This window comes from Falco biarmicus, chromosome 5, assembly GCF_023638135.1.
Source record: "Falco biarmicus isolate bFalBia1 chromosome 5, bFalBia1.pri, whole genome shotgun sequence".
NCBI classification, from domain to species: Eukaryota; Metazoa; Chordata; class Aves; order Falconiformes; family Falconidae; genus Falco; species Falco biarmicus.
The window spans coordinates 92,373,693-92,395,894 of NC_079292.1; the positions used below are offsets into that span (position 1 = coordinate 92,373,693).

Consider the following 22,202-nt stretch of genomic DNA (forward strand, 5'->3'; position numbering starts at 1 on the left):
AGCCGAACCAGTGCGGCGGAGCCCGCAGAATCGGCGCTGATGACACTTCGCGGACCATGTTAATCTCCGCCGTCACCTGAACCTCGCCCGGGCTGCTGCCCAGGGCCGGGGCTGCCCCGGGCGGCCCCGAAGTTCCTGCACCTGCGCTGTGTGTCGTCCCCCCCCCCGCCGCTCCCTGCGGGGTGTCCCCCTTTACCCCCTGCGAGGTGCCCCCCGCGCTCCCTACCACCTTTGCCCCCCCGGCCATGCCCCGCAGGACTCGGGGCACAGCTGTCGCCGCAGCCTCATCACCAGCGATACCGAGCGGCTGGGGTCCCCCGTTCTAGGGCAAGGCCACCCAGTAAGCAGAGCGCACGCAAGATCGTGGCTTTGTGGGGTGCTTCTTTTGGGAAGAAAACCTGATGATGCCACCAGGCATTTTTAATACAGTCTCATTTATTTGTAAACAACATTAAAGGTCTTTTTTTTCCTTTGAACTATAAAGAAACAAGAAATAATTTATTTGCTTACGGTTTGATGGTTCCTCATATGAATTAAAGACAATGCAGTTGCATGAGACAAGGCTGTGACAGCTGCCGCTCCCCACCATGAGGAGGTTCAGGCCACCACATTTTTATTTTTGCTTTGGACATTGCCCAGGCCTGTGTCAGTCTGTGTACTGCAGACGGCCGAGACGCTGCAGAGCCTGCCAGTGTCACTCGCTGGCAGCTTGCACTGGCTGCGACGCAGAGCCACTGTGACAAGGACGGCGAGCGCGCTGGGGCTCTGACTCAGGTGCCCTCGGCTGTGGCCTCAGCAGGCAGGTGGCCCCTCCTGGGGCTGACAAGAAGCTTCCATGCACAGCTACAGAGAATCGGAGGAGCATGTGCCTTTCTGCACAAACGCTGGCCGTGAGGACAGTGAAGTACAGACAGTCACCTGCTTGGGTGGGTCTGTAGGGCAGCAGAACCCCCCCCTCCCCTGTGGGGCTGTGAAGGGCAGCAGTGCAGGCAGAGGATGCCTCTGTGGGTGCATCCCACTGCTGGCCACTCTCACGGGTGACACATTGCTATTATCTCCCTCTTGCCCACCATGGCGGGCCGGGTGGGATGAGGACCTGGTGAACCACAGAAGTCATTCCTGGTGCCACGTTTGCCTTCAGCGCTTCAACCCCAAATGCCAGGTACCAGGCAGATGAAGGAGGCCCGCCAGCCTCCCCCCAGCTGCGCTCCCACGCAGTGCAGCGAGGATGTGGAGAACGTGCAACAGGGGAGTAGCAACAAGCAGCACAGACCATAGATCTGTATTGCTGTGAAACAGCAGCCTGGGTCACTCTGCAGGGATTTTAGGGTGGCTGGTGACTGCACAGATCTCAGCAGTGCTGCTGTTTGCAATGTGCAGGTAGAACTGCCTCGGTGCAGCTTCTGTCCTCCCCCCTCCCCCAGGCAGCTTCTGGCTGCATCCCACAGTCCTTCAGAGGTCCTTTGGCAAGCTTGTCCTCTCTCGTGGTTCCCTCTCCTCCCCCAGGAAGGTGCATCTCCTGTTTGAGAACTGGTGCCACTGAGAACACAACTGTCCTCACAGTGGTTCTATGTATCTGCCGAGACAGTGTTGTGGTATTGCATTGATTGATATTTTGTGCAAAAATTTTCTAGTGACATTAGAAGCTGCGTCTGTCTCTCCACTCTGGTTGTAAGAATGGTGAGACCAACTTCTGCAGTTCCAGGTGTGAAAAATCTCAGCTCTTTCACCTTCCCTCTAGGAGCATCCTGTATTGGGGTGGAGGGTTGGTTCTGCAGTCACGGAAGGTGAAATTAATCATAGCATGGTAGGCTGGAAAGCATCTTCGAAGACATCATCATTGATGGCAGTCTCATAAGCAGGTGGTGGAGTGAGTGGTGCCAGCGGCTCAAACCTCTCCTCAATGCCTTTCACTTCATGGATGTCGGAAACAAAGCGCTGCAGCCTTGGGGGCAGCACCAGCTGCAGCTGGAGCCTGGAGCCTGCGCCTGCCTCGGGCTCTGATGCCACCGACACCCTGAGAGCCTCCACCGTCATCTCCTCTCGGGAGGACGATTCAATAACTGCGTTGTAAGGAGGAGGCTCGTTCAGCGGGGAGGGCACCGAGCCTGGGTTGGAGGCAATCGTCCATATTGCTGGAACTGATGTGGTCATCACCTCCTCATAGGTGGGCGCTTCGTAGGCAGCGTTCACCCTGGGCACCAAGAGGGGAAAGGCAGTTGCACTGGTTATTTTATTGCTGTTAATGCAGAGGCAGGTAGTCTGGGTAAGCTGCTGTCGGGACCGTGCCACGAACCCAGCCAGGGCTGTGGCAGGCTGTCCCTCCCGCCTGGCGCTGCTGTGTGACCCCCAGCACTGAGCATCGCTCCCAGGGCCAGCATCCCGCACCGCCCAGCCCCGCGTCCTGGGCTTACCCCGCTGCCCCTCCTCTAGAATCTCCTGCCAGTTACAGTTTATTACTAAGAATTACTAACTGCTAATTACTTCTTGGAATAGTACAGGACCTTGCTTTTTTAATACGTTAGCTCAATGTTCATCTGTTTTTAAGGAGTGGAGAAAATTTAGTATTTTCATTTAGTTTAAACAAGGACTAGTTAGTCTGTGTTAAAAAGAGTATCTGCAGAGCAAAAATGTTACTTTAGAAACATTTTTCTTTGTAGGTCATATTTTTAAACAAATAGATACTGACTTTCTTCTAGCACACCCTCCAAGCTAGCAAAGCCCAATGTAGACTTCTTTTTATGTAGTCTTTCTAAAAATAAACACATTATGACATTTTTACCCTCCTACAAACCCTGTAGTTGAGAATGTCAGGTCATTTATAGATGTAGGTAATGATTACCTGGATTTTACAGACACGGAAGCAAAGATACAAAATTAAATTCTTCAATTACAGCAGGCAAATCGGGGTTAAATTGGGTGATGCTGAGAACCTGCGAATGTACATGAAGCCAAAGAGATGTGGGAGCACTCAGAGCCTCTCAGAATCAGGGTTTATCAGTGGCAAGTCGGGCTTTTGAGACTGGAAACACACCCAGTTACAGGTCCCTTTTCAAAAGTTTGCCGAGGAACATGTGCTCTGGAGATAAGGTTTATAGAGCTAAACCCAGCTAAGATTCCGTATTGCTTCAGCGTTTTTTCTTTTTCCTTGTCTGACTCATTGTTTGGCAAGGCTTGATTACTCAAAGGAAAATAAAACTGGGCCCAGATCTGTTTAACCTTGGAAATAGTTAGTGGATCAGCTCATGGTGGGGAAGAAAATACGTCGGACAAGACACAGGACATGCACAGCATAGATGTTTGCAACCTCCACCTGAAGAATGAAGAAAAACAACCTAAAAAGAACCTTTTTCTTCTGGAATGAAGTCTGTGTTTGGTGCCCTAGGGGAAAGGCAGCAAACCAATACGTAAAATGGCCATGGCTGAGGAGAGTTATAGCAAGAGGGGTAGCCGAGTTGCTCCTTACCCTGCTTGGCTTTGCCTATTTGGAGGCGTCTCATTCGCATCACGTCGGTGCTGATTGCTCAGGTAACACTCGACAAACACACTCAGCAAGTAGCCAATGAGGCACACGCCCCCTACCCCCAGGAAGAAATAGCCCACTGGGTTGATGTTAGATGAGATGGCCAGCATGGTGACCCCGATGAGAAGAGCAGCGGTGAACAGAAGCAGCAGGGTTTGGCGGATGTTCTTCCAGTGTGTCTCTAACCACATGGCAAGAAAGGAGGCAGCAGGCAGCTGACAACAGGTGAGCGGTTAAGGGGACAGACATCTGTGGAAGGCAGAATAGTTTTTGCAACATGAAGCATGAGTATCCAAACACAGCACAAGTATCGCAACCAAAATAAGAACATAGGCACTCTGGTCGACACCATCACGAGAACACGCAGCTATGGACATATGTCATAAGCCTGGGAAACCTGTGCATAAATGCATGCCAATATAAGCATACTAGAATTTCCTACACACATGCTCATTGATAATGGGAACACGTGGACACACAATTGCAAGACATAAAATGCATAAATAGACCATCAGCACTTATTGCCAGGGTTATCTAAAAAAGTCTAGCTTCTTAATGGAACTCAGAGCAGTCTGTGGTGCAGGTCTGAGCTTACTACAAAAATGAGACACAGAACACTCCAAAGGTTAACTCTAGGACATTTGTACCTTGCATAATGAACATTCAGACACTAGGTCAGATCCCGGAAGAAAACCAGCCTTATTCACGGGGCCGTCTGCCCCAGTGGAACAAGTGTCTGGCTTCAGTGTAGCGCTGCAGCAATAACTTTACTTCAGGTGCTAGATATAGCTGGGGTATGTCTGGTTTTGCCAAACGTGGACATGCAGTTCAATATTAGCCTGTATCCTCAGTTCTTTTTCTGTGGATGTGCTTTCTTGCACCATCCTCAATCAGGAGAGCCCCTCCTGTCCGCCGTTCCAAACCCCATCTCTGTGAAAGAGTGCCCCAGCTGCTGCAGCGGTCAGTATGGAATGAGCACCAGGGTTCTGTGGTATGCAAGCATACTGTAATTAAGGGGTCATCTTGCAGGTGTTATACTAACCTACATAAATCCCACCATTTTGATGAAGACCCCTTTGAAGGAAAAAAGAATGACAGTGGGCTTATTTTTTATGAATATGCATCTCCAAACAAACAATTTTATATAGTTCCACGTTAAACTTTGTGCTTTTGCACACTACATGCATTCGCTTGTTACAGCAAAAATAGATAGATGTATATATACAAATGCCAGAAAAAGAAATACATTCTTTTCCAGCATATACTTACCAGAGAGGGGTTTTGGTAGGTAGGAGCAGTCATGCTTTAACTTCTCTCTTCATCACAAGGAAAAATGTGCAAGCTCTTTTGCCCCCGCTTCTTCCCCTTCAGACCTGAGTATGGGACACCAGTAAAACTCTCCCTTCCTCCTTTTGAATTTTCTGGTAGGGAGGCAGCAAAGGTTTCTGTTGAAACTAAAAGCTGGAAACTAGTGAATGTGGGAAGATAGGAAACGATGGAAGATCCCGTGGTACAAATTCTGAGCGGAAAACTAGAACCTCGTTTTCCCAGGTTCTGAATCCAAAGCAATTTCTAGACGATCACACACCTTCTGCTCTGTTGCAGCTCTCCCAGGTCTGTCCCACAGAAGCAGGAAACTCATTCGGGAAGAGGGCGGAGTGAGCAGTGGGGGTGTGCTTACCTGTGTTGGAGCTGTTTGGTCCGCTTTGCTTTGGTGAGAGAAACTGCCCTGAAAATTATGTGTCCCCCCTGCACAGCAGAGGAATCCTGATCCCTGTCTCAGAAGGCCAGAAGGGCTGCTGGCCCAGCCCACGTCACACGGCCTCCAGATAAATCTTTTTATCAGTTCTGTAAAGCACAAATCTGTACGTTTTTCTATCCTGATTAGGGGCTGTTTGTCAGGTGTTGGGTTTTGCCCTTTTTGATTTTACAAACAAAAGGAAAAAAGGAGGCAATGGGTTATTGTTTCACGGAGAGCTGAGTTAAAATCCTTTTTGCCCCCTGATGTATCTGGGAATGAGGGGTACTGATAAGCAAAAGAAGAGGTACTGAATTACTTTGTGAAGTCTGGTACCACCTGAACCTTTAGAGTGTATCTGAAAATAGAATAGAATAGAATAGAATAGAATAGAATAGAATAGAATAGAATAGAATAGAATAGAATAGAACAGAACAGAATAGAATAGAATAGAATAGAATAGAATAGAATAGAATAGAATAGAATAGAATAGAATAGAATAGAATAGAATAGAATAGAATAGAGTAGAATAGAATAAACTATTTCATTTGGCAGGGACCTACAACAATCATCTAGTCCAACTGCCTGACCAGTTCAGGGCTGACCAAAAGTTAGATCATGTTATTAAGGGCACTGTCCAAACACCTGTTAGACACTGACAGGCGTGGAGCATCAAGCAGCTCTCCAGAAAGCCTGTTCCAGGGTTTGACCAGCTCTTGGTAAAGAAATGCTTCCCCATGTCCAGTTTAAACCTCCCCTGGCACAGCTTTGAACCATTCCCACACATCCTATCACTGGATACCAGGGAGAAGAGATCAGTAATAGTAAACCAAGGGATGTGATTATTCTACTCTACTCAGCATTTGCTAGGACACACCTGGAATATTGCATACAGTTTTGGTCCCCCCAGTTCAAGAGAGAGATTGAAACATTGGATATGGTCTGGTGAATTGCCACCAATATCATTTGAGGGTTGGAGAACTCTGAGAACGTAAGGAGCTGGGTTTGTACAGCCTAGAGAAGAGAAGGCTTGGGCAGGTGCTGAGTGTCTGCTCACAGTTTTACCATGTCCGGTAGGTAGTTACGGAGAGGAGGGAGGTACTCTTCATGAGGGCACATGGTGACAGGACAAGAGGCAATAGAAAGAGGGTAAGTGCCCCTGGATTTAAGAAAAAAAAAGTCTTTAATGTGAAAACAGCAAAACGTTGCCATTACTTGCCCAGAAAATTGGAGGAATCACCTTGGCTGGAAATATTCAAGGTGCAGCTGAGTCTTAAGGCTCTGCTTTCAGTGGGAGGTTGGACCAGGTGATCTCCACATCTAGCCCAGACTTGTCAATGTTCCTATGTTTCGAATATTTCTTCCCTTATAATTGCCTTTTTGACTGCTGACAGATACAGGACTGTCAGGTCTGGTTGTTACCCATTCTTCACTTTCAAGAGAACTCCTTTGAAGATGCCAAAATTAACTTCCATGTGAAGGGGAGCAAGTCAGGCTTCTGGTGCACGGTAGCATGTAATTTTGCAAGGCTGAAATTTAAATGGGAAAACCAATTTGTTTCCTACAGCTCTTTCAATTTTGGGATTGCCCAGTGTGGAGAACACCTTAACTGCTAAGGAAGACTGGACAAAACTGTTCCCGCAGCCTCTCTACCCAGAAAGCATACCTGAGCTGTGACGGGGTCCGGACGCCTCGGTGCTAACAACAGCTTCCTTCTAACTGGGGTTGCTGGTGGCCGTTAGCACTGTTCCTTAGAGAGAGATTTACATCCCGCAGGGTTGAGGAGGGAATTAAAATATACTACAAATGCTGGCTAAGTGTTCTGTTTACTAAGCTACTGTAATACAAGAGCATCATCGCTATAAGGATTCTAGCAGTGAATTTTCAGAGAATAGGGTTCTACTTTTTGAAGTAGCGAGCGAAAGTGTGGTTTGACAAGGCAGCTGAACAAACCTAATAGATAATAGCTGCAGAACATGGTAGTCCTTTCCCCTGCCTGCCGCTTCTTCATCTCCTCCTGTCCTCCTTGCAGTGATCCTACAGCTCAGCCGATCTCTTGCTGGGCCAGCTCAGCTGCCTCAGCCGGCGGGAAAATATTTATGTTTTTTTAGAGTGAATTTAGTGGGCTGAAGCTTGTCACCAACGGATCATCTAACCACTAGATTCCCATTTGAGGCAAGCAATGGGAATGCATAGCTAGAGTGCTGGAGGGGAAGAGGGGAGCACAGGAATGACTGCCAGGGCTGCCGCAGGCATGGTTTGGTCAGCCCAGCCCCACCGGAGGGGAAGGAGTTTCTTCCTTCTTTGATGGAGCAAGCCCCACAGAAAAGAGTAGAATCTAAGAATCATCTTGTCCTCAGCAAATCCTGTTAATTACATCAGGGATTTCCAGTTCAGCCTGATGACTTTAGGCAACTCCCAGCTCTGGTACTTGCACTGAGTATCACAAAATTCCCCCAACAACCTGACTGTTGTTGAATGTCTGTTGTAAGTACCCACAGGAGGCACTTACCCTTCTGTAAGCTGTGTGGAGGGAGCTGAGGCACTTCACTCTTCTGCACGTTCTCTGGTGAGGAGTGGGCACATGGCTGCTTTGGGCTGGGCCTTTTTGCTAAGTTAGGAGAAAGTCAGGTGAAAAAATTCTTCATTGTTTGGTGGAAAACTACCTCTGTGATGGGAAAGGCTGTATTTCATTTGTGGATGGATAGAAAGATACAGGTTCTGCTGTAAATTTGTGTAGTAGTTTTGATCAGTGCACCATTTAAAAAAATATTTATAGACGTAGTTATGAAATATCAGAGTGAAAAAGGCTAAAAATGGTAGGTGTCTCTGCTGCATTAGTTGTTGCTTGTATTCAGTTTATTTTAGTTGAAGTTCAGAGTTTGGTAACTCCTATACATTTTACCCGTGGAGTTGCATGGATGACTGGGCTGAACCTTTAGGAATTATTTTTATGCATTTACAAGAGCGGTAATTGCCATGCAGCTGTGAAAGCATTGGTTGGATGCATTTATGAATGTGACACTGACTGCTTTGTGGATCTAAGGGGACTAATCGGGATGAACTGTGAACTAACCTTTGCAATATGATTGCTAGCAACACGGTGCTTCTATATGAGGCCTTTTGGCATTTCTGAAGGACTTCCGAAATCTTTACCTGTCTGCCCCATTCTGAGTCTCTTCATGGTCTGGTTCAGACTGTCATTGGTTACCGGCGGCGGGGGGGGGGGGGGGGGGGGGGGGGGGGGGCGGGGTGTCCATAACAAAGAAAAATTGGTCACGTAGCTGCATCAGGAGGTTTTTGGTTATAAGATTCAGAAAATGGGGCTCGGGCAGGGCCTGAGAGGTGTCACTATGCCGTGTTTGTGAAATGAGGGGAAGAAGTCAGGAAGAGTAGACGAGGACACTTCCACTGCCGTCCGACACTGTCTCCCTTTCATGTGCAGTAGGGGTGTTTTTACAAAAGCTTTCCATTCTCCCTTGTTCAGTCATGCTGTGGGGACTCGACTTCGTTTAACAGCAGTTTTCTTTAGTTGAGAGCACAGATTTCCTTCTCTTTATGCTTCCTTTCTTGCAGTATCTCACTGCTGATCGTTGTTCTCCATCCAGTCCCTAGGAAGCATTTCACCTTTCCCCTGTTCCATCTCACTATCTACTCTCCCTCCTGCCCAGACTGCTACTAATTAACTGCGTACCTGCAGTAAGCTCACTTATCAGCTCGTATGCAGAGAAGCTTGCTTTATTCCCAAGGGCTTGTGACATACATACCACAGCATGATTAATCTCCCTGTAATCACTAAGTACATTCTTTCCTATAACCTTGTCCTGAAGCAGTTCCTGAGAGCCTGAGCACGTACTGGGGACAAAGTGCTACCAAACCGCCTTCTCCTGTCTGGGTGGCCTCTCCTTTTGTCTCCCAGGTTCTGCCTAGTCACCTTTGTGAAATATGACTGTGATTTTTCTGTTCAGGAGCACGATGACGTATCTGCAGAGGTCATGGGGCAGCCATGAACTAGGGTTGATATGTTTCTGGTCAGTATAATGACTTGAGCAGGAGAAAGCAAAAGCCAAAGGAAGTTATGTCTATGCTCGGGTGTTCAAAAACTTTGTGTAACTTTGAGAAACCCAGTTGTTCTTGACCTTCCATAGCTGAATGTTCATATATTTCTTGGAAGCTGGCAATCTCCTTTTGTCTCCCAGCTTATTCCAGTTCTTACAGGACAATGGTTGAAAGTTATAGTATGTGTAGTCACTGTATGGTGTTTTTTTGGCATCGTTGTCTTCTACCTGCCATGGCTCTTCTCTTTTGATCAGGGTTCAGATGTGGTTACAGAAGGACTTATACTGCAAGGAGAGTATCTGCTGCTGCTCCTGGCTCCTCAGGTGGCTCAGGGATACCTGAAAAGCATCGACCTACAGAGGCTCAGAGACACTTGTTATGTTGCACAGAACTGTGGATTTCTCTTTTCTGAAAGTCGGGGCATCACATTTAAGGTGAGGAGTGTTTTCAGGGCTGTCTGCATGTTGCGACGGAGGGAAGACACAGTCACTCAATATGAGTGATCAGCAGACTTCCTTTATTGTCTCTTACAGTCACCTTTTATGCCTTCTTATAATTAGCTCATACATATTACAAAAGTTAAGCTCATTATTGGTTAGTTGCCTAAATACCAAGCCCACCCCTAGTTTCTCTTCTGTAGTTTTCTGTTCCCACCTGCAACATTCTTTTCCCACCAAAATCTTCCTGTTATTGTGTAACAAGGACAGCCAAAGACAGTGTATTTTGCTTTACTTCAGATAAGCTGAGAGCGATGTGCATTTTTGTCCAGCCAGCTGGACTATGTCTATGTGACCCTTTTCAGCTAGCCAGTTATCCACATCTGCACACCTAAAGTTCCTAAGTATTTAAAATTAACAAAGCAGCACCTCCTCTTCTGCCATGAGAAGGACAGAAAAGTAACAAGCATTTACCAAGGCTGTGATATATGACGTTTTTTATCTCCTATTACAGCCTTTTAAATTCACTTATGTCACATATTTCACTTTTTCTCTGCAAAAAAGAAAGTGAAGGCTAGAAACTTCATCATCTTTTTGTTCTGAGGTCTCCTTAGGGCAGGGGCTTTAAAACTGTGAGGTTTCATTCACATCAGTAGAACTTTCTGCAGCTGGTTTAGTGTGATGACAGAGCCCGATCTGGTCTGTATTATTTACTTTGTGTTGGGGAACTTTGTATACTTGTGCAGAATCTCTGCACATGGCAGTGCTTCTGCTGGTGAAGGAGCAGACACTGTTGCGTACAGGTTGTAGACAGGTGGTGTGCACTCTTTTGGAGGAATTCACCCTGGTGACTGTAATGCTGCTAAATGGAATACTACAGTAACCCCTCTTTTGTGTTAATTTAGAGCTCCTAATGTGGATCAGACAGAGGAGGAGACAACTTGCCTGTGACTAAAGGTGAAGGAGAATGAGGGCAGTTAAGATCCTGTTCCTGGAATATGGTGAAAGAATCAAGTGGAATACCTAGCATGGGAAGAGCAAGCGAGCAGAAAGGAATAGTTTCAAGATGAAATTAAGGAATCGATTGAGAATAGTTAAAAGAACATGGGAAGAACATTTGCTGTCATTGTAGACTGTACTAGGTGTGTCTGGAAATAAGAGAAAATAAGACCTGTATACTCTGATCTGTTTTACTATAGAACAGTGCGTTTCTTTTCTCCAGGTGTAGTTTCACCATTCCAAAATGGGCAGGGTTTCAGCCAAAGGATGTGAGATGCAGTGAGAAAAGTTGATGTGTAAATGCCACAGACATCCTGTTCTCAATCTTCCTCCCTGGTCCTAGGACATACTCTTGCTGCTTATGTTGCCAAACCTGTTATGCACTGGAGCCTTCCCTGACATGTTCTGAATTGCTAACAGGGCGTAAAACTAACCAAGTAAGAAGGAAAAAAGTGCTATTTTATGTTGGGTTAGTAAACTAACAGGCATGCAAACCTGCTGGAAGCACCAGTATAGCCACAAGAGAGGAGAAAGGACCTCATGGCCTATTTCTGTGCTGAAGGATGGAGGATGCCCTTTTCCTTTCAACAGCTTTAGATGGTTCTGCTAGGGAAGCATACCTGAGATGCTGAGGAATCACCACCCAACATTAAAATATAGCATCTGTGAAACTCATTGTAATACTAAATAATTGTGGATTGAAAAGTAATAGGCATGAGAGGAGGAGAAAGAGGTTGGAGTTGCTGTCGCAGAATGTAGCTTGGTGAGCAGGAATTTGGCTTGGTTCGCTGTTGCTGGTGGTACCCACGGTGCCTCTCCCTCAGGTACTCTTACTTTCCTACTGCATAACGCACTTTCTTCAAATTCTTTCAGTAAATAGTGGGGTGGGAGAACAGGGGAGATGTTGCCAGAAAAAGGGCTCACAGGTATTTTATTGATGAGCTATGCCCTGGAGATAAAAGAGTACAGTGCTGATACCAGTATTGGTCGTTCTCTGAGCACTGTGCTTTACAGCAGGTGCAGCGCAGAATCCCACGTGCTCTTCGGCACCTGCTCCCAGGAGCCCAAGGTGCTCATAGTCTGAGGCAAGTGTGACAAAGCCACAGAACAGTTTGAGTACGGAAGGCCAGAGAGAGACAACTTGGTAAGAAAACAAATACGAAAGAAAAAAAAAAGTAAAATTATTTTAACAAAGGCAGGTTTTGCTTGAAAACTAGATCTATAACAGTGACGCTTTTTTTGCTTCATTAGATGTTGTCCGTCCAAAGGCATGTGGTTTGTCCCAGTGCTGGTTTCAGTGCTAGTTTTCACTGCGCTGTGCTCCAGCCACGAGTCATACAGGCAGCACACCTCTGGAAGAGGAAGCTCCACGGGCTCCTTTCTCTGCCTCCGGAAAAATGAGCGTTACATTTCATTTGGATCGGTGCAAATAGGTGTTCATAGGGGTCAGTGAAAGAGCATTTTCTTGGTTACTTTATGAAAGCAAATGGAAATGGTTACTTTATGAAAAACATGACCTGAAAAGAACACAGCTTTTACCTTGGCATGGTTCCTCAGTGTGAGAGCTGTCAGTTTATTTAGTGATATGTACAGGTTTTATCCAGTTCCAACATGGATTTGCATTTCCAATGGACACCACCAAATTAGCAAGAGCACATCATAATGCATTTCTGGTATGTGCCATGATCATGCCCTGCAGGATTGCAGATTGTATGGCATCTGAATCGTTATCCTGGTACATTCTAGCTTGGCATTGTGAAGGTGTTTGGGATGTTTTTTCCTGTGGAGTGAATGACTGTTTCCAAGGGCAGCCATCTGCTCCAGGAGCAGTCCCGTGAAGAGCACTGTGCCCTATCGCTGCCAGAGCAGGCTGCTGTGTGTAAATCAGCGACAGGAGAACAATACACCACTTCTGCTTTTCCTGAGGCAGCAGCAGTAGTGATACAGCAACTCCTACTGTTTGTGAAGGGGAACTCTTGTTTAATCAAAGCTTCTGTTGCTGAGGGATAGCTTTCTTGTTCACTGTAGGCAATAAAGCCCCAGAACCCTCAATATGTGGAATGAAGTGTATGTCTGGTTGAACAGATGGTGTTGACAGCAGTTACTGATGGTGATAACTGTGCAAGTTTGCTTGTCATGTCTGTATGCATGAGAAAATGGATGACTGGTTGCAAAGGGTCTCTCTGCGAGCATGAGAAGTTTGCCCATGAAGGGAGAATTTCAGGATCGAGTGGTCAGAGTTCGTAGACATCTGTGTTGGACTGAAGTCACACTTGATGCCAAAGATGATCCACACAACAGTGCCACTGTTTCCTGAAAAGAGTTGTCAAGTCTGCTGGCTATTGGCAACCTCTGGTTCATAAGACTGTTCTGTAAAATCCCTTGCTGATGAAAGATGTCAGAGGGATTCAGGAGACAGTGTTAACTAGTTGAAAAGCTCTCATTGACACTCAGTGCCTGGGAGATCACAGGTCTGGCTGAAGAGACTTCCTTGAATATACTGGAACTACCGATGAGGTGTCTATTCTTGTCCACTGCCGCCCCTGTTCCTCCCCGCTTCCTCTGAGTTTTGTCTCACTTGATTAAACCCAGGGATAATAAATAGCCTGTTGTCAGAATCACCTTTATATGACCCTTTACTTCCCACACTTGTAAGTATGGCAGTGTGTGACACCCAGATCTCTCACAATTTTCCAGCCCACACCTGGCTGTAGATCCATTGATACTGACAAAGTTTACAAGTCGCCAGTGATGTTGATGAAGTTTCCAAGTCTTTGATACATGGTGGTGCTATTTTCACCCTGACTCTCCTGCTTATCTGTCGTGAATGGAGTGATGCACTTCACTGGTAAGAGAGAAGCAACAATATACTTTATTGATATAAAGCAGTGGTTTAACAAAATTCAGTGGCAAATGCAACAGTGGTTCAACAAGATTCAGGGGCAAGATGCACTTGATTATGTACTGCACAGAGGACAGGGTCAGGCAGAACCGTCAGGGAGACCCTCGTGTTCAGTCACAAGGTTCAGAAAGGACCCCCTTGATTTCCAAACTCCTTATCAGAGAGAAGCCCGGTGTGGCTGGATCCAATCCCAGTCCCAGACTGGCTCAACGTGTTGTTATCTGTCTCCCCGAGTTTCAGAGTGTGTCACAGTTTCTAAAATTCCAAACCTCAAGTACACGCAACTGACAACATGAGTTTCTACCAGATCAACACACTTCATCACCGGGCTGGAGAAGGCAGAGATACGTTAATTTCCATGCAGACTACGAGTGGCTGATTTAATGTAATTAAGACCAAAGTATGAGTCATTAGAACACTTCTAGAGCTCTTTCCAGAGATTATTTTTTTACGCTCCTATGTTGTATTTTGTTAATTTGCAGGCTGAATGTTTTTCCTACAGGTTGTGTTGAAACTGGTAGGTCAAACAAGAAGTGTAGGATCTGACTGTAAACATGTTTCCAAAATAAAAACCACCCATAGACAAAAGGAAGGCTTCTTGTGAATTGTGGCTCTCTAGATGGAGACATTTTGGCTGGAAATTGCTGCAGTAAGAGGTTTTCGTGGTAGGCGGGTAAGAGACAACTGAAGTGGAACAGCTTGAAGAACACACAGAAAATGGTGCAGAGCAAAACCTGATAATCTCCGAATCAACACTGGATGTATGCCTTTGGACAAGACAAGGGGGGAAAAATTACTGGTTTTTTGGTGACAGATGAAATACCAGTATTGTAAACAAAGGGGCTGTGGTTAGCTGCTTCCCCACATTTGACACGCCCATGCAAAACTCCGCAGGATGAGAGAGCAACTGGTTGTTGTTGCTGCTCCTGAAGTCTCCTGTTCAGCTGTTGACCCTTCTGAGTTCTCTCCACAGCATTCACACCAAGCCAGTTGGAGTTTGAGCACTAGCACAGTAGAAATACTTACTGACCAACAAATCTAAGTCTCCTCATTTTGGTAGAGGAGCTCTACTTGCTGTTAGAAGATTGCTGGATGGTCTCTGTGTTATGTGCCACCAAAGCTTTGCTGGCATTCTTTATTTCAGGTCCACAATTTCCAGGAGTTTAGAGACTGGATGTCTCCTATTCCAGCCAAGTTGTCAACTGCTGTCTAAGAATGGCTGGATGCACTTTATCCTGTGCTGATGTCACTGCAATCTATGAGGGGTTTTTTTATTGTAGCAGTCCAGCTCCATGCAGTCCAGGAATCCCACTTGTCCACAGTGCTCTGTGCAGGGTGATTTTCCAGCGGTGTTCAGTTGTTTGTGCTCTTAGCACTACCCAGGCCAGTGAGGTGCCTAACAGCGTGGTCTATGGAATCCCTTCTCCTTGGTTGTTCGGTCATGTAAGTACGATGTGGAAACACTATTTTGTGGGACGTGTTTGTTGCCTGACAGTGCTCCAAAAGGTTTAGGAAGCATTTCTCTGTAATACAGAAAGGTGAAGCTGTGGATTCAGTTTTTATTGTAGAGCCGATAGACAGGATATATTATGTATTTTATAAATTAATGGGTGCCTACATGGTACAGCCCACACATCCCGAATGGAACCATGTCCTGCTGTGGTATCTACTGCAAAACACAGCAGGATATATATTTAGCTATTCAGGCAAGTAAGGTATCCCCCACATTCTTCATTAACAGATTTTCTGAGTGATTGGGGTCAGCATATGGCTCCGAAGTGGTAGGCGTTCCCTTATAGAATACCAGGGAGTGCTTCTTTTAAGACCTTACATATTTGTCAAAGCGAGCGTGGGCTGTTCTCTGCTGCGGCACACGCACTGCTAGACCCTCCTGACCGCGGTTACCGGCTGGCCAGCACACGGCCCGTTACCTGGGCTCCTGACGCCGCGCCCCGGGCGGCTGGTGGCGGGGGGTGACTGCCCGGCGCTTTCTGACGGAATTGTCCCGAGGACCGGCCGGAGCAGCCCGCGCTGCCCGTTTGCGGCCCCGGCCCGAGCAAGCCGCCAACCCGTCAAGTCCCTCCCCCGCCCCAGAAGCCGCAGCACCGTTCCCGCTTGCTGCAGCCCTGCGGCTGTGGGTTGAGCAGATCCCCCGGGTCGCTGCGGGGCCGCTCGGAGAACGGATGGGTTCGGAACGGGGCCCGCGGCGTGCGCTGTGCCCGGCGTGCGGAGCCGAGGCTGTGCCGGGCTGTGCCGGGCTGCCCCGCAGCCGCCCCGGCGGGAACTACCGCACTACGGCTGCTGGCCGAGCCTGAGGAGCCACCGGCACCGACCGCCCCTGCCGCGGGGCTGCGCGGGGCTGCGGGGGCTCGGGGGGCGCGTCCCGCCCGGCTCCACGGCCCTGCTTAAGGCAAGGGGCCTGCGGCGGCGCCCCGCCCCGCAGCATCGCACTGCCCGGCTCCGCCCCGCCCCGCCCCACCCCGCAGCACACCGCCCCCCCCCCCGCTCCGCAGTGGATCGTGCCGTCCACACTGATGAGCAGCGGCTGCTGCCCTTAAAGGGGACGCGGCATCTTTCTCGTCGCTCAGGGTCTCGGCAGAGGGCGGACGCCCCAGCCGGAGGGGCCTGGGCTGCGGGTGTGCTGTGGCCAGGGGCTGCCCGGCGGGGGGGGGGGGGGGGGCCTGGCATGGGCCGCTCCTTGTCCCCCCACTGTGCTGCGCCTGCCTGAGCCCCTCCGGCTCCCCTCGGGCCGACAGGGGACGCGTGGGGGGCACGATCCGATGAGCCGGGCTGCGGGAGGCCGGGGCCGCTTTGTCCCCAGCTCTGCAGAAGGGCCGTGCCCGCCCGATGGCCCCTCCACGCCGGCCGCGCTCCGCCGTCCCCGGCTGCGCCCCCCCGAGCCTGACCTCCCTCCCCCCCTCGTGTGTCCCCGGCGGCCCCAGGGCTCGGCTGGGCGCTTGTGGGTCCGTGCATGGCGCAGAAACCCCGCCTGGGGCTGCCTCCGTCCCGCTGCTGCCGGCTGTGCCCCCCCCCCCCCCCCCCCCCCCCGCCGGCGCCCCCGGCCCGCCCCGCCGCAGGGACCCGCCTCGCTGCCGCGGGGCCGAGCCCGCCCGCCCGCAGCCCAGCCCAGCCCGGCGCCCTCCCGCCTGCCTGCCGGCCGCGCAGCGGGAGCCCGCTGGCAGGGGGGCTGCGGGCACCCCCATATCGCTGCGCTTGAGGGGCTGGGCTGACTGAGAGCATAAAGTAAGTTATTCTTCGTTCACATTATTAGTTGGAGCCAATTACGAGGTGGATTGTGCAGCAGAGCCCAGGTACTGAGTCCTTCCTCGGGGTGGGGATCACCGCGCAGATGGGCGCTGGGTAACGGGCTGGCCGGAGCCCGGACCCGCCCGGCGCGGCGTGTGGCCCCGTTGGGTGCTGCGAGCCCTGCGGCTTGTGGAGCTCTCCCCGGGGCCAGCGTTCCCCGGCGGAGTGGCTGGGAAGGCTGGTGGCTCCTGGGCGGCAGCTGTCTGTGAAGCACCTCTGCTCGGTTGTGTCCTGACGCACTGCAGCGCTTGAAGCTCTTAGGTTTTGTACAGAACTTTGAGCTTTGGAGTGCTCCATGATACAGGTGTTCTGACGTGCAGTGAGCAAAATCACAGAGTAGATTAGGATGGAAAGGTCTCATTTAGGTCAACTACCCTGCACAAAAGGGACAACCTCAAAGCTAGAAGAGGTTGCTCAGGGCCTTGTCGATACATGTCCTGAAGATCTCCAAGAACAGATTACTCAGCCCCAGTCGGCACTTCTGCCCAGTACTGAACCGCCCTCACAGGGGGAACCAATTTTTCCTCACATATTGCTGAATTTTTCCTTAGTGCAACCTGAATGTTGCCTCTTCTCCTTCTGCTGGACACATATGTGAGAACCTAGGAGGAGCTGCTTCCTCTCTTCTGAATCGTGGCCCCATTCCAGTCATCTCTGAAATTAGCAAGTAATTCCATAACTTCCATCCATATGAATTTTCCTTGCTGACAAATTATCCAGAGTTATAGTGCCAAAAACTCCCCAAATTCATACAGTACTGATGATCAGAAAAATTAATAAATATTTCTCATATCATTAAGTTCTACCAGCAGGCAGCTTTGCTCAAAGCTTGAAAATAAACTGAGTTGTTATCTTGGGGCTCTGCCAGGAGATTAATGATGCAGTTTCACAGGCCAGCCTAAAATTCTGTTGCTTGTGAAACAAGGAGTCCTGCCACATTTCATGTCCATCCCTGGCCACTTTTTCCCATCCCCTTCTCTGCACCAGTAGTAGCAGTGAGGATGCTGCCCGGGCTGGCGGGCTGATGCTGGCAGGGCTGGCGGGTTGGTGTGGTACACAGACAGCTTTGGCCATTGCAGCTGTGCTGAGGGGCTTCAAGCTCCGCTCTCCTTCCCCAGCCCTGGGTGACAGTGAGGGTTCATCTCTCTGTGCAGGTTTATTGGTCTGTGGAGTAGCGGTAATTATGGGAACCAATATCGGTAACGTGTTGTGAGATCTTCGGATAAAGGTGGCAGGGAAATGTGAGGTGTTAGTGCTTATATGGAAACAATTTCTTCTAGATTCTTTATATACAGCTGTGAAGGCTCAGGCTGTTTATAATCTAAGGGTGATTTATAGGCTTGTAGAAATGGCAGGATATTATAATTGTATTAATTAGGTTACAAATAATACTAATTTAAAGTTGTAAGATGCCAGGATAGTCACACAGTAAGGCCAATATGAGTCTAATATTCAGAATAAGACGCCTAATTATATATCTCTATATCTAGGTAGATGGACAGGTATCGATACCTGCTGTTTAGTGGAAAGCTAAACATGATTGCTTTTCTAATGTTTACAGTGCCAGTTTTCTTACTTTCATTGAGTTTTACCATATTTTGTTCTTAGCCTGCTTTTCTGGAAACAAACCTGTATTTTAGGCAGCCCTATGTGGGTGTGTCCATACACCATCACCCCTCTGGTCACCTTTGGAATAGTTCTGCCAAAACCAGGGGACTGAGGTCTCGGAGATAATTTGTTCCTTTGATAATTTTCTCAAAATGGTACTTTGATAATTTGACAATTATCTCTCTGATATAACTTTGATAATTATCTCAAAGAGAACTAGTTTTCTGATCTCAGAGAAAAGGTTCCTATAAACTTAATTAAAATGGTCAACCAGGAAAAAAAATTTTCTGTAAAGGTCCCAAAAGAGATGGAGGTTGCAAAGTGACACTCATCAAAGATTCAGCAGGAGAGAAGGCTCTTATAAGTGCTCCAGCAGATTCAGGCAGAACTCTGAGACCTGGAACAACTAAACAAAACAAATCCATGGGAATTTCATTGCTGTTCCAGCTATAGAACTCATCGGTTCCCATGCTCATGTGAAAACAAGAAGGTGCTGAGTTTTTCTTTATTTAAAACAAAGCATTTCCAGCTTGTATAATTGTGGAGAAAAGCTTGACAAAGCTTGATCCATGAAGTTTTGAAAGCAAGAACATAATTGAAACCAATTGTAGATAAAACCAATCACAGTGTCCTCTTAAAAAAGAGTTGCTGGTTTTCAGGAGTCTTGCTCACAGCTGAGGTTGCAATACTGATAATTTCTATTAGGCACTTTATTTTTCACTTGATTTCAGGAAACTATTACTTCTGGTAAAACTCCTGCAGATATATTTTAAAAATATGGGAAAAGTTCACTAGGACAGAGAAGCCAATGATGACCTAGTGTTTGAGCAACCTTGTATGCTTTTTGTGTCTCTGTGGTGCCTCTGCCATGGCTCTCTGGTCATGGGAAGAATTAACAGAAGAAATTATTGTGATGTTTGAGATGACATAGTAGGAGGTGCCCCTTACTGATGGGACCAGAATGAGTCAGGCTGAGTTACTCCAGTGCAAAATGGAGTGGTTAATTTGGCCTGGGAATTAAACCTGATTTTGCTCTGAGGCAGATCTAGAGCACTCACCCAGCAGGTAATAGCCCTCTGCAAAGGCAAAATGCTTTAAACACCTCACCTAGGTCTGCCAGAACTAATTTTACCATTGCCTATGACTGGTACCACATAGGAAATTCTTTAATTATCGGCAAAAATTGTGACTGAACAATCATTCCAATCCACAGACCGTCTCATGACTAATGATTACCAAAAGCATTTGCAGAAAGTCCCGTGTCACCCCATCCCCCCAGATTACCCCCTTTCAGTGCCTTTGCTATGGGGCTAAGTCAGGACTAAGTCAGCATCTTTCAGATTTTTCCAGCCTGCTACTTTCCCTTCCTAATCTGATCTATACACACTAATTCACATGACCCATTTCACTATCAGCAAATAACTGTCATACTTGAGAGAACTAAAAAAATGTGCTTTTCTGGGGGGGAAAAAAACCCACCCCAACAACCAGCTCTGGATTGTAAGGGTCATGGCTGCGGGGCTCAGCAGCGCAGGGAGCAGGATGGGGTGCATGCAGCCCCCCGCGCTCAGGCCCCTGCCGCTGGCATTGACCTCCCATGCTGGGGAGCAGCAGCGGCTTCTGTGCAGCCCACCCTGAGCCCCAGCTTCCAGCTGACAGCACCGACCTGTCTCACTGTTCATCTGCAGGTGGGGGCAGCGGGGGAGAGAGAGGGAGAGAGGGAGGGAGGGAGGGAGGGAGGGAGAGGGAGGGAGGACACTGCAACCTACGTGAATAATTGATGGTGCAAGGAAAGGAGAGCAGCTGGGTTCCCTGTCTCCATCTGCTCACCAGCTGGGGATGAGAGGTCCTTGCTCAGGTAGGGGACGAACAGCTTAGCAGCTTTATTCTCATCTTGCCTCCAATGCCAATTAAACATATTTTGCATCTAGAAGGAAGGGGAGCAAAGAGAGCTGGGGGAGGGCTGATCCAGATCTCCTGCGCTGCTTGCATGGCGTTGTGTAATGGACGGACCTCGGGGCAGCTCCAGCCTCGGCAGGGAACATGGCTCTGTGATTTTTAAAGAACATTGTGCTGCTGCATTGTATGTAGGGCAGCAGCCGGGAGAGTGAGAGTGGAGATGGGGGGCGCGGGTGCCTCTGTAGGAAATGAGACAAAGTGAAGAGGTGGAGGAGCATGAAAGAGGGTCTGTCCGGACTCAGGGGGAACCCACCCTAATTCTGTCAGCCTTTGACATAAAACGATTCCAAGCGGGCCGTGGGAGGTGCTGTCTGTGCACACTCAGTACTATATTTAGAAGCTGTGTGCATAGATCTGTGGAAACAGCTGATGGGAAAACATGTATGTTTTTATTTGTGGGTGCAGCTCTGGGCTTGTGACGACCAAGTGTAATATTTTAGGAAAACATAAAAAACCCAACCCAAACAGTTTCTGCCCTGAAGAGTTTACTGTTGAAGGATGTGCTGCTGTGTGTACGTGGTACTGCGCAGCTTTGGTGGAGCTTCTGATGCTCTCACAATGACTCAATTAATAAAATTGCAGAGATCAGTTTCTGTTTTACAGCTAATACAGACTTACCCTTTATGAGCGAGATAAAATGCTAATGCAAGTATAAGAAAGAAAAAGTTCTGTTAACAAAAACTGGGAAAAATACATAGCAAAAGGTATAGACACCAATTACTGTAGTACCTGTGTTAACATACCTACAGGGGTACCTGAAAGAACAGAAATTTGTGTCCCAGTCCCTAAGCCACATGATAGCTATAAAATGCATAATGATTATGCAAATGTAGACAAAGATATGGATTACAATGTAAGACTGTAAGTACAGAGAATTAGTCTAGGAACTGAATCTACCTAGTACAACTAAAGGCTGGTATTAGGTGATGTTGTTGCAGTAGCTGTGTGAACAGTAGCAATGGTTAGCTTGATTGTAAGTCGAGGAACCGTAAGGGGAAAGGGGGGCCTGTGATTTGCATACATGTGGAAATGATTTATTCATATGATTATTGCTAAAGAAGGCTAATTAGAACAGTAACTAGGGTATTTAATAATTGTTTGCTTGTGCATCTTGAGGGCATTGTACACAGCTGGAGTTGCACAGGAGGTTAGGTAAAGCTGCGAGGCTGTTAAATTGAGCCCGGTGTGGTTTTGTACATGAACAAAGTTGGCTCTTGTCCACAGTGGCAAGTTGCCAAAGAATGGCAGAAGAACCTGGGCCTGTCCATGTGCTTGGCTTTTGCCGGGGCCAGGCTCACCAGTGCTGCTGCGGATGTCCCGCGGTGGGGGTGGGCAGCAGCCCCTCTCCCCCCAGGAACCGGTTCTTCTCCCTTCTGGCCACAGCGGAGCGGGCAGGCCTGGCTGTGGCTCCTCGCCCTGGCCCATCACGCTGCTTGGAGGCTTGGCCAGGGAAGGACGAGCTGCCGTGCATAGAGCGGCTGCCCTGCCTTGCCCGAGCCCTGCCAGCAGCACTGGACTGGGAGCAAGGGGTGTGCTGTGCCGGCCCTACGCCAGCACCTGAGCTGCCAGGGAGAGGAAGCAGCTGGCCTCCAGGCAGGTTCCTACAAGCAGCAAGTGGATCCCTTCTTCATCCATTCAAAGCTGCCAGCTGCCTTGATTGATTCCTTACTC

General features: G+C 48.4%; 2 protein-coding genes across 9 annotated transcripts in view; one reads left to right on the forward strand and one right to left on the reverse strand.

Annotated features, from left to right (window-relative positions):
• Positions 1-442: 442 nt before the first annotated feature.
• On the reverse strand, positions 443-5,147 carry TMEM139 (transmembrane protein 139). The gene is made up of 3 exons (XM_056339116.1): positions 4,793-5,147; positions 3,467-3,772; positions 443-2,194 (listed from the first exon to the last, which is right to left on the reverse strand). The coding sequence occupies exons 2-3, from the start codon at positions 3,712-3,714 to the stop codon at positions 1,798-1,800; spliced, it is 645 nt and encodes a 214-aa protein (XP_056195091.1). The 5' UTR covers positions 3,715-3,772; positions 4,793-5,147; the 3' UTR covers positions 443-1,797.
• Positions 5,148-16,792: 11,645 nt separating this feature from the next.
• LOC130149445 (rap1 GTPase-activating protein 1-like) overlaps positions 16,793-22,202 on the forward strand; it is a 52,188-nt gene continuing 46,778 nt past the window's right edge. For 7 of the 8 annotated variants that reach the window (XM_056339077.1, XM_056339081.1, XM_056339083.1 and 4 more), the window contains exon 1: positions 16,793-16,901. The gene's annotated coding sequence lies outside the window, so the exon portion shown is untranslated. Of the gene's footprint in view, positions 16,902-20,325; positions 20,431-22,202 lie in introns of those variants that run through there. The other variant, XM_056339078.1, reaches the window with a different exon arrangement.

Excerpts from the sequence above, each read along its gene's own strand:
- TMEM139 (XM_056339116.1), bottom strand. The coding sequence starts at position 3,714 with ATGTGGTTAGAGACACACTGGAAGAACATCCGCCAAACCCTGCTGCTT. Across the intron at positions 2,195-3,466 it reads AATAGGCAAAGCCAAGCAGG|GGTGAACGCTGCCTACGAAG; the intron begins GTAAGGAGCAAC and ends CTTGGTGCCCAG.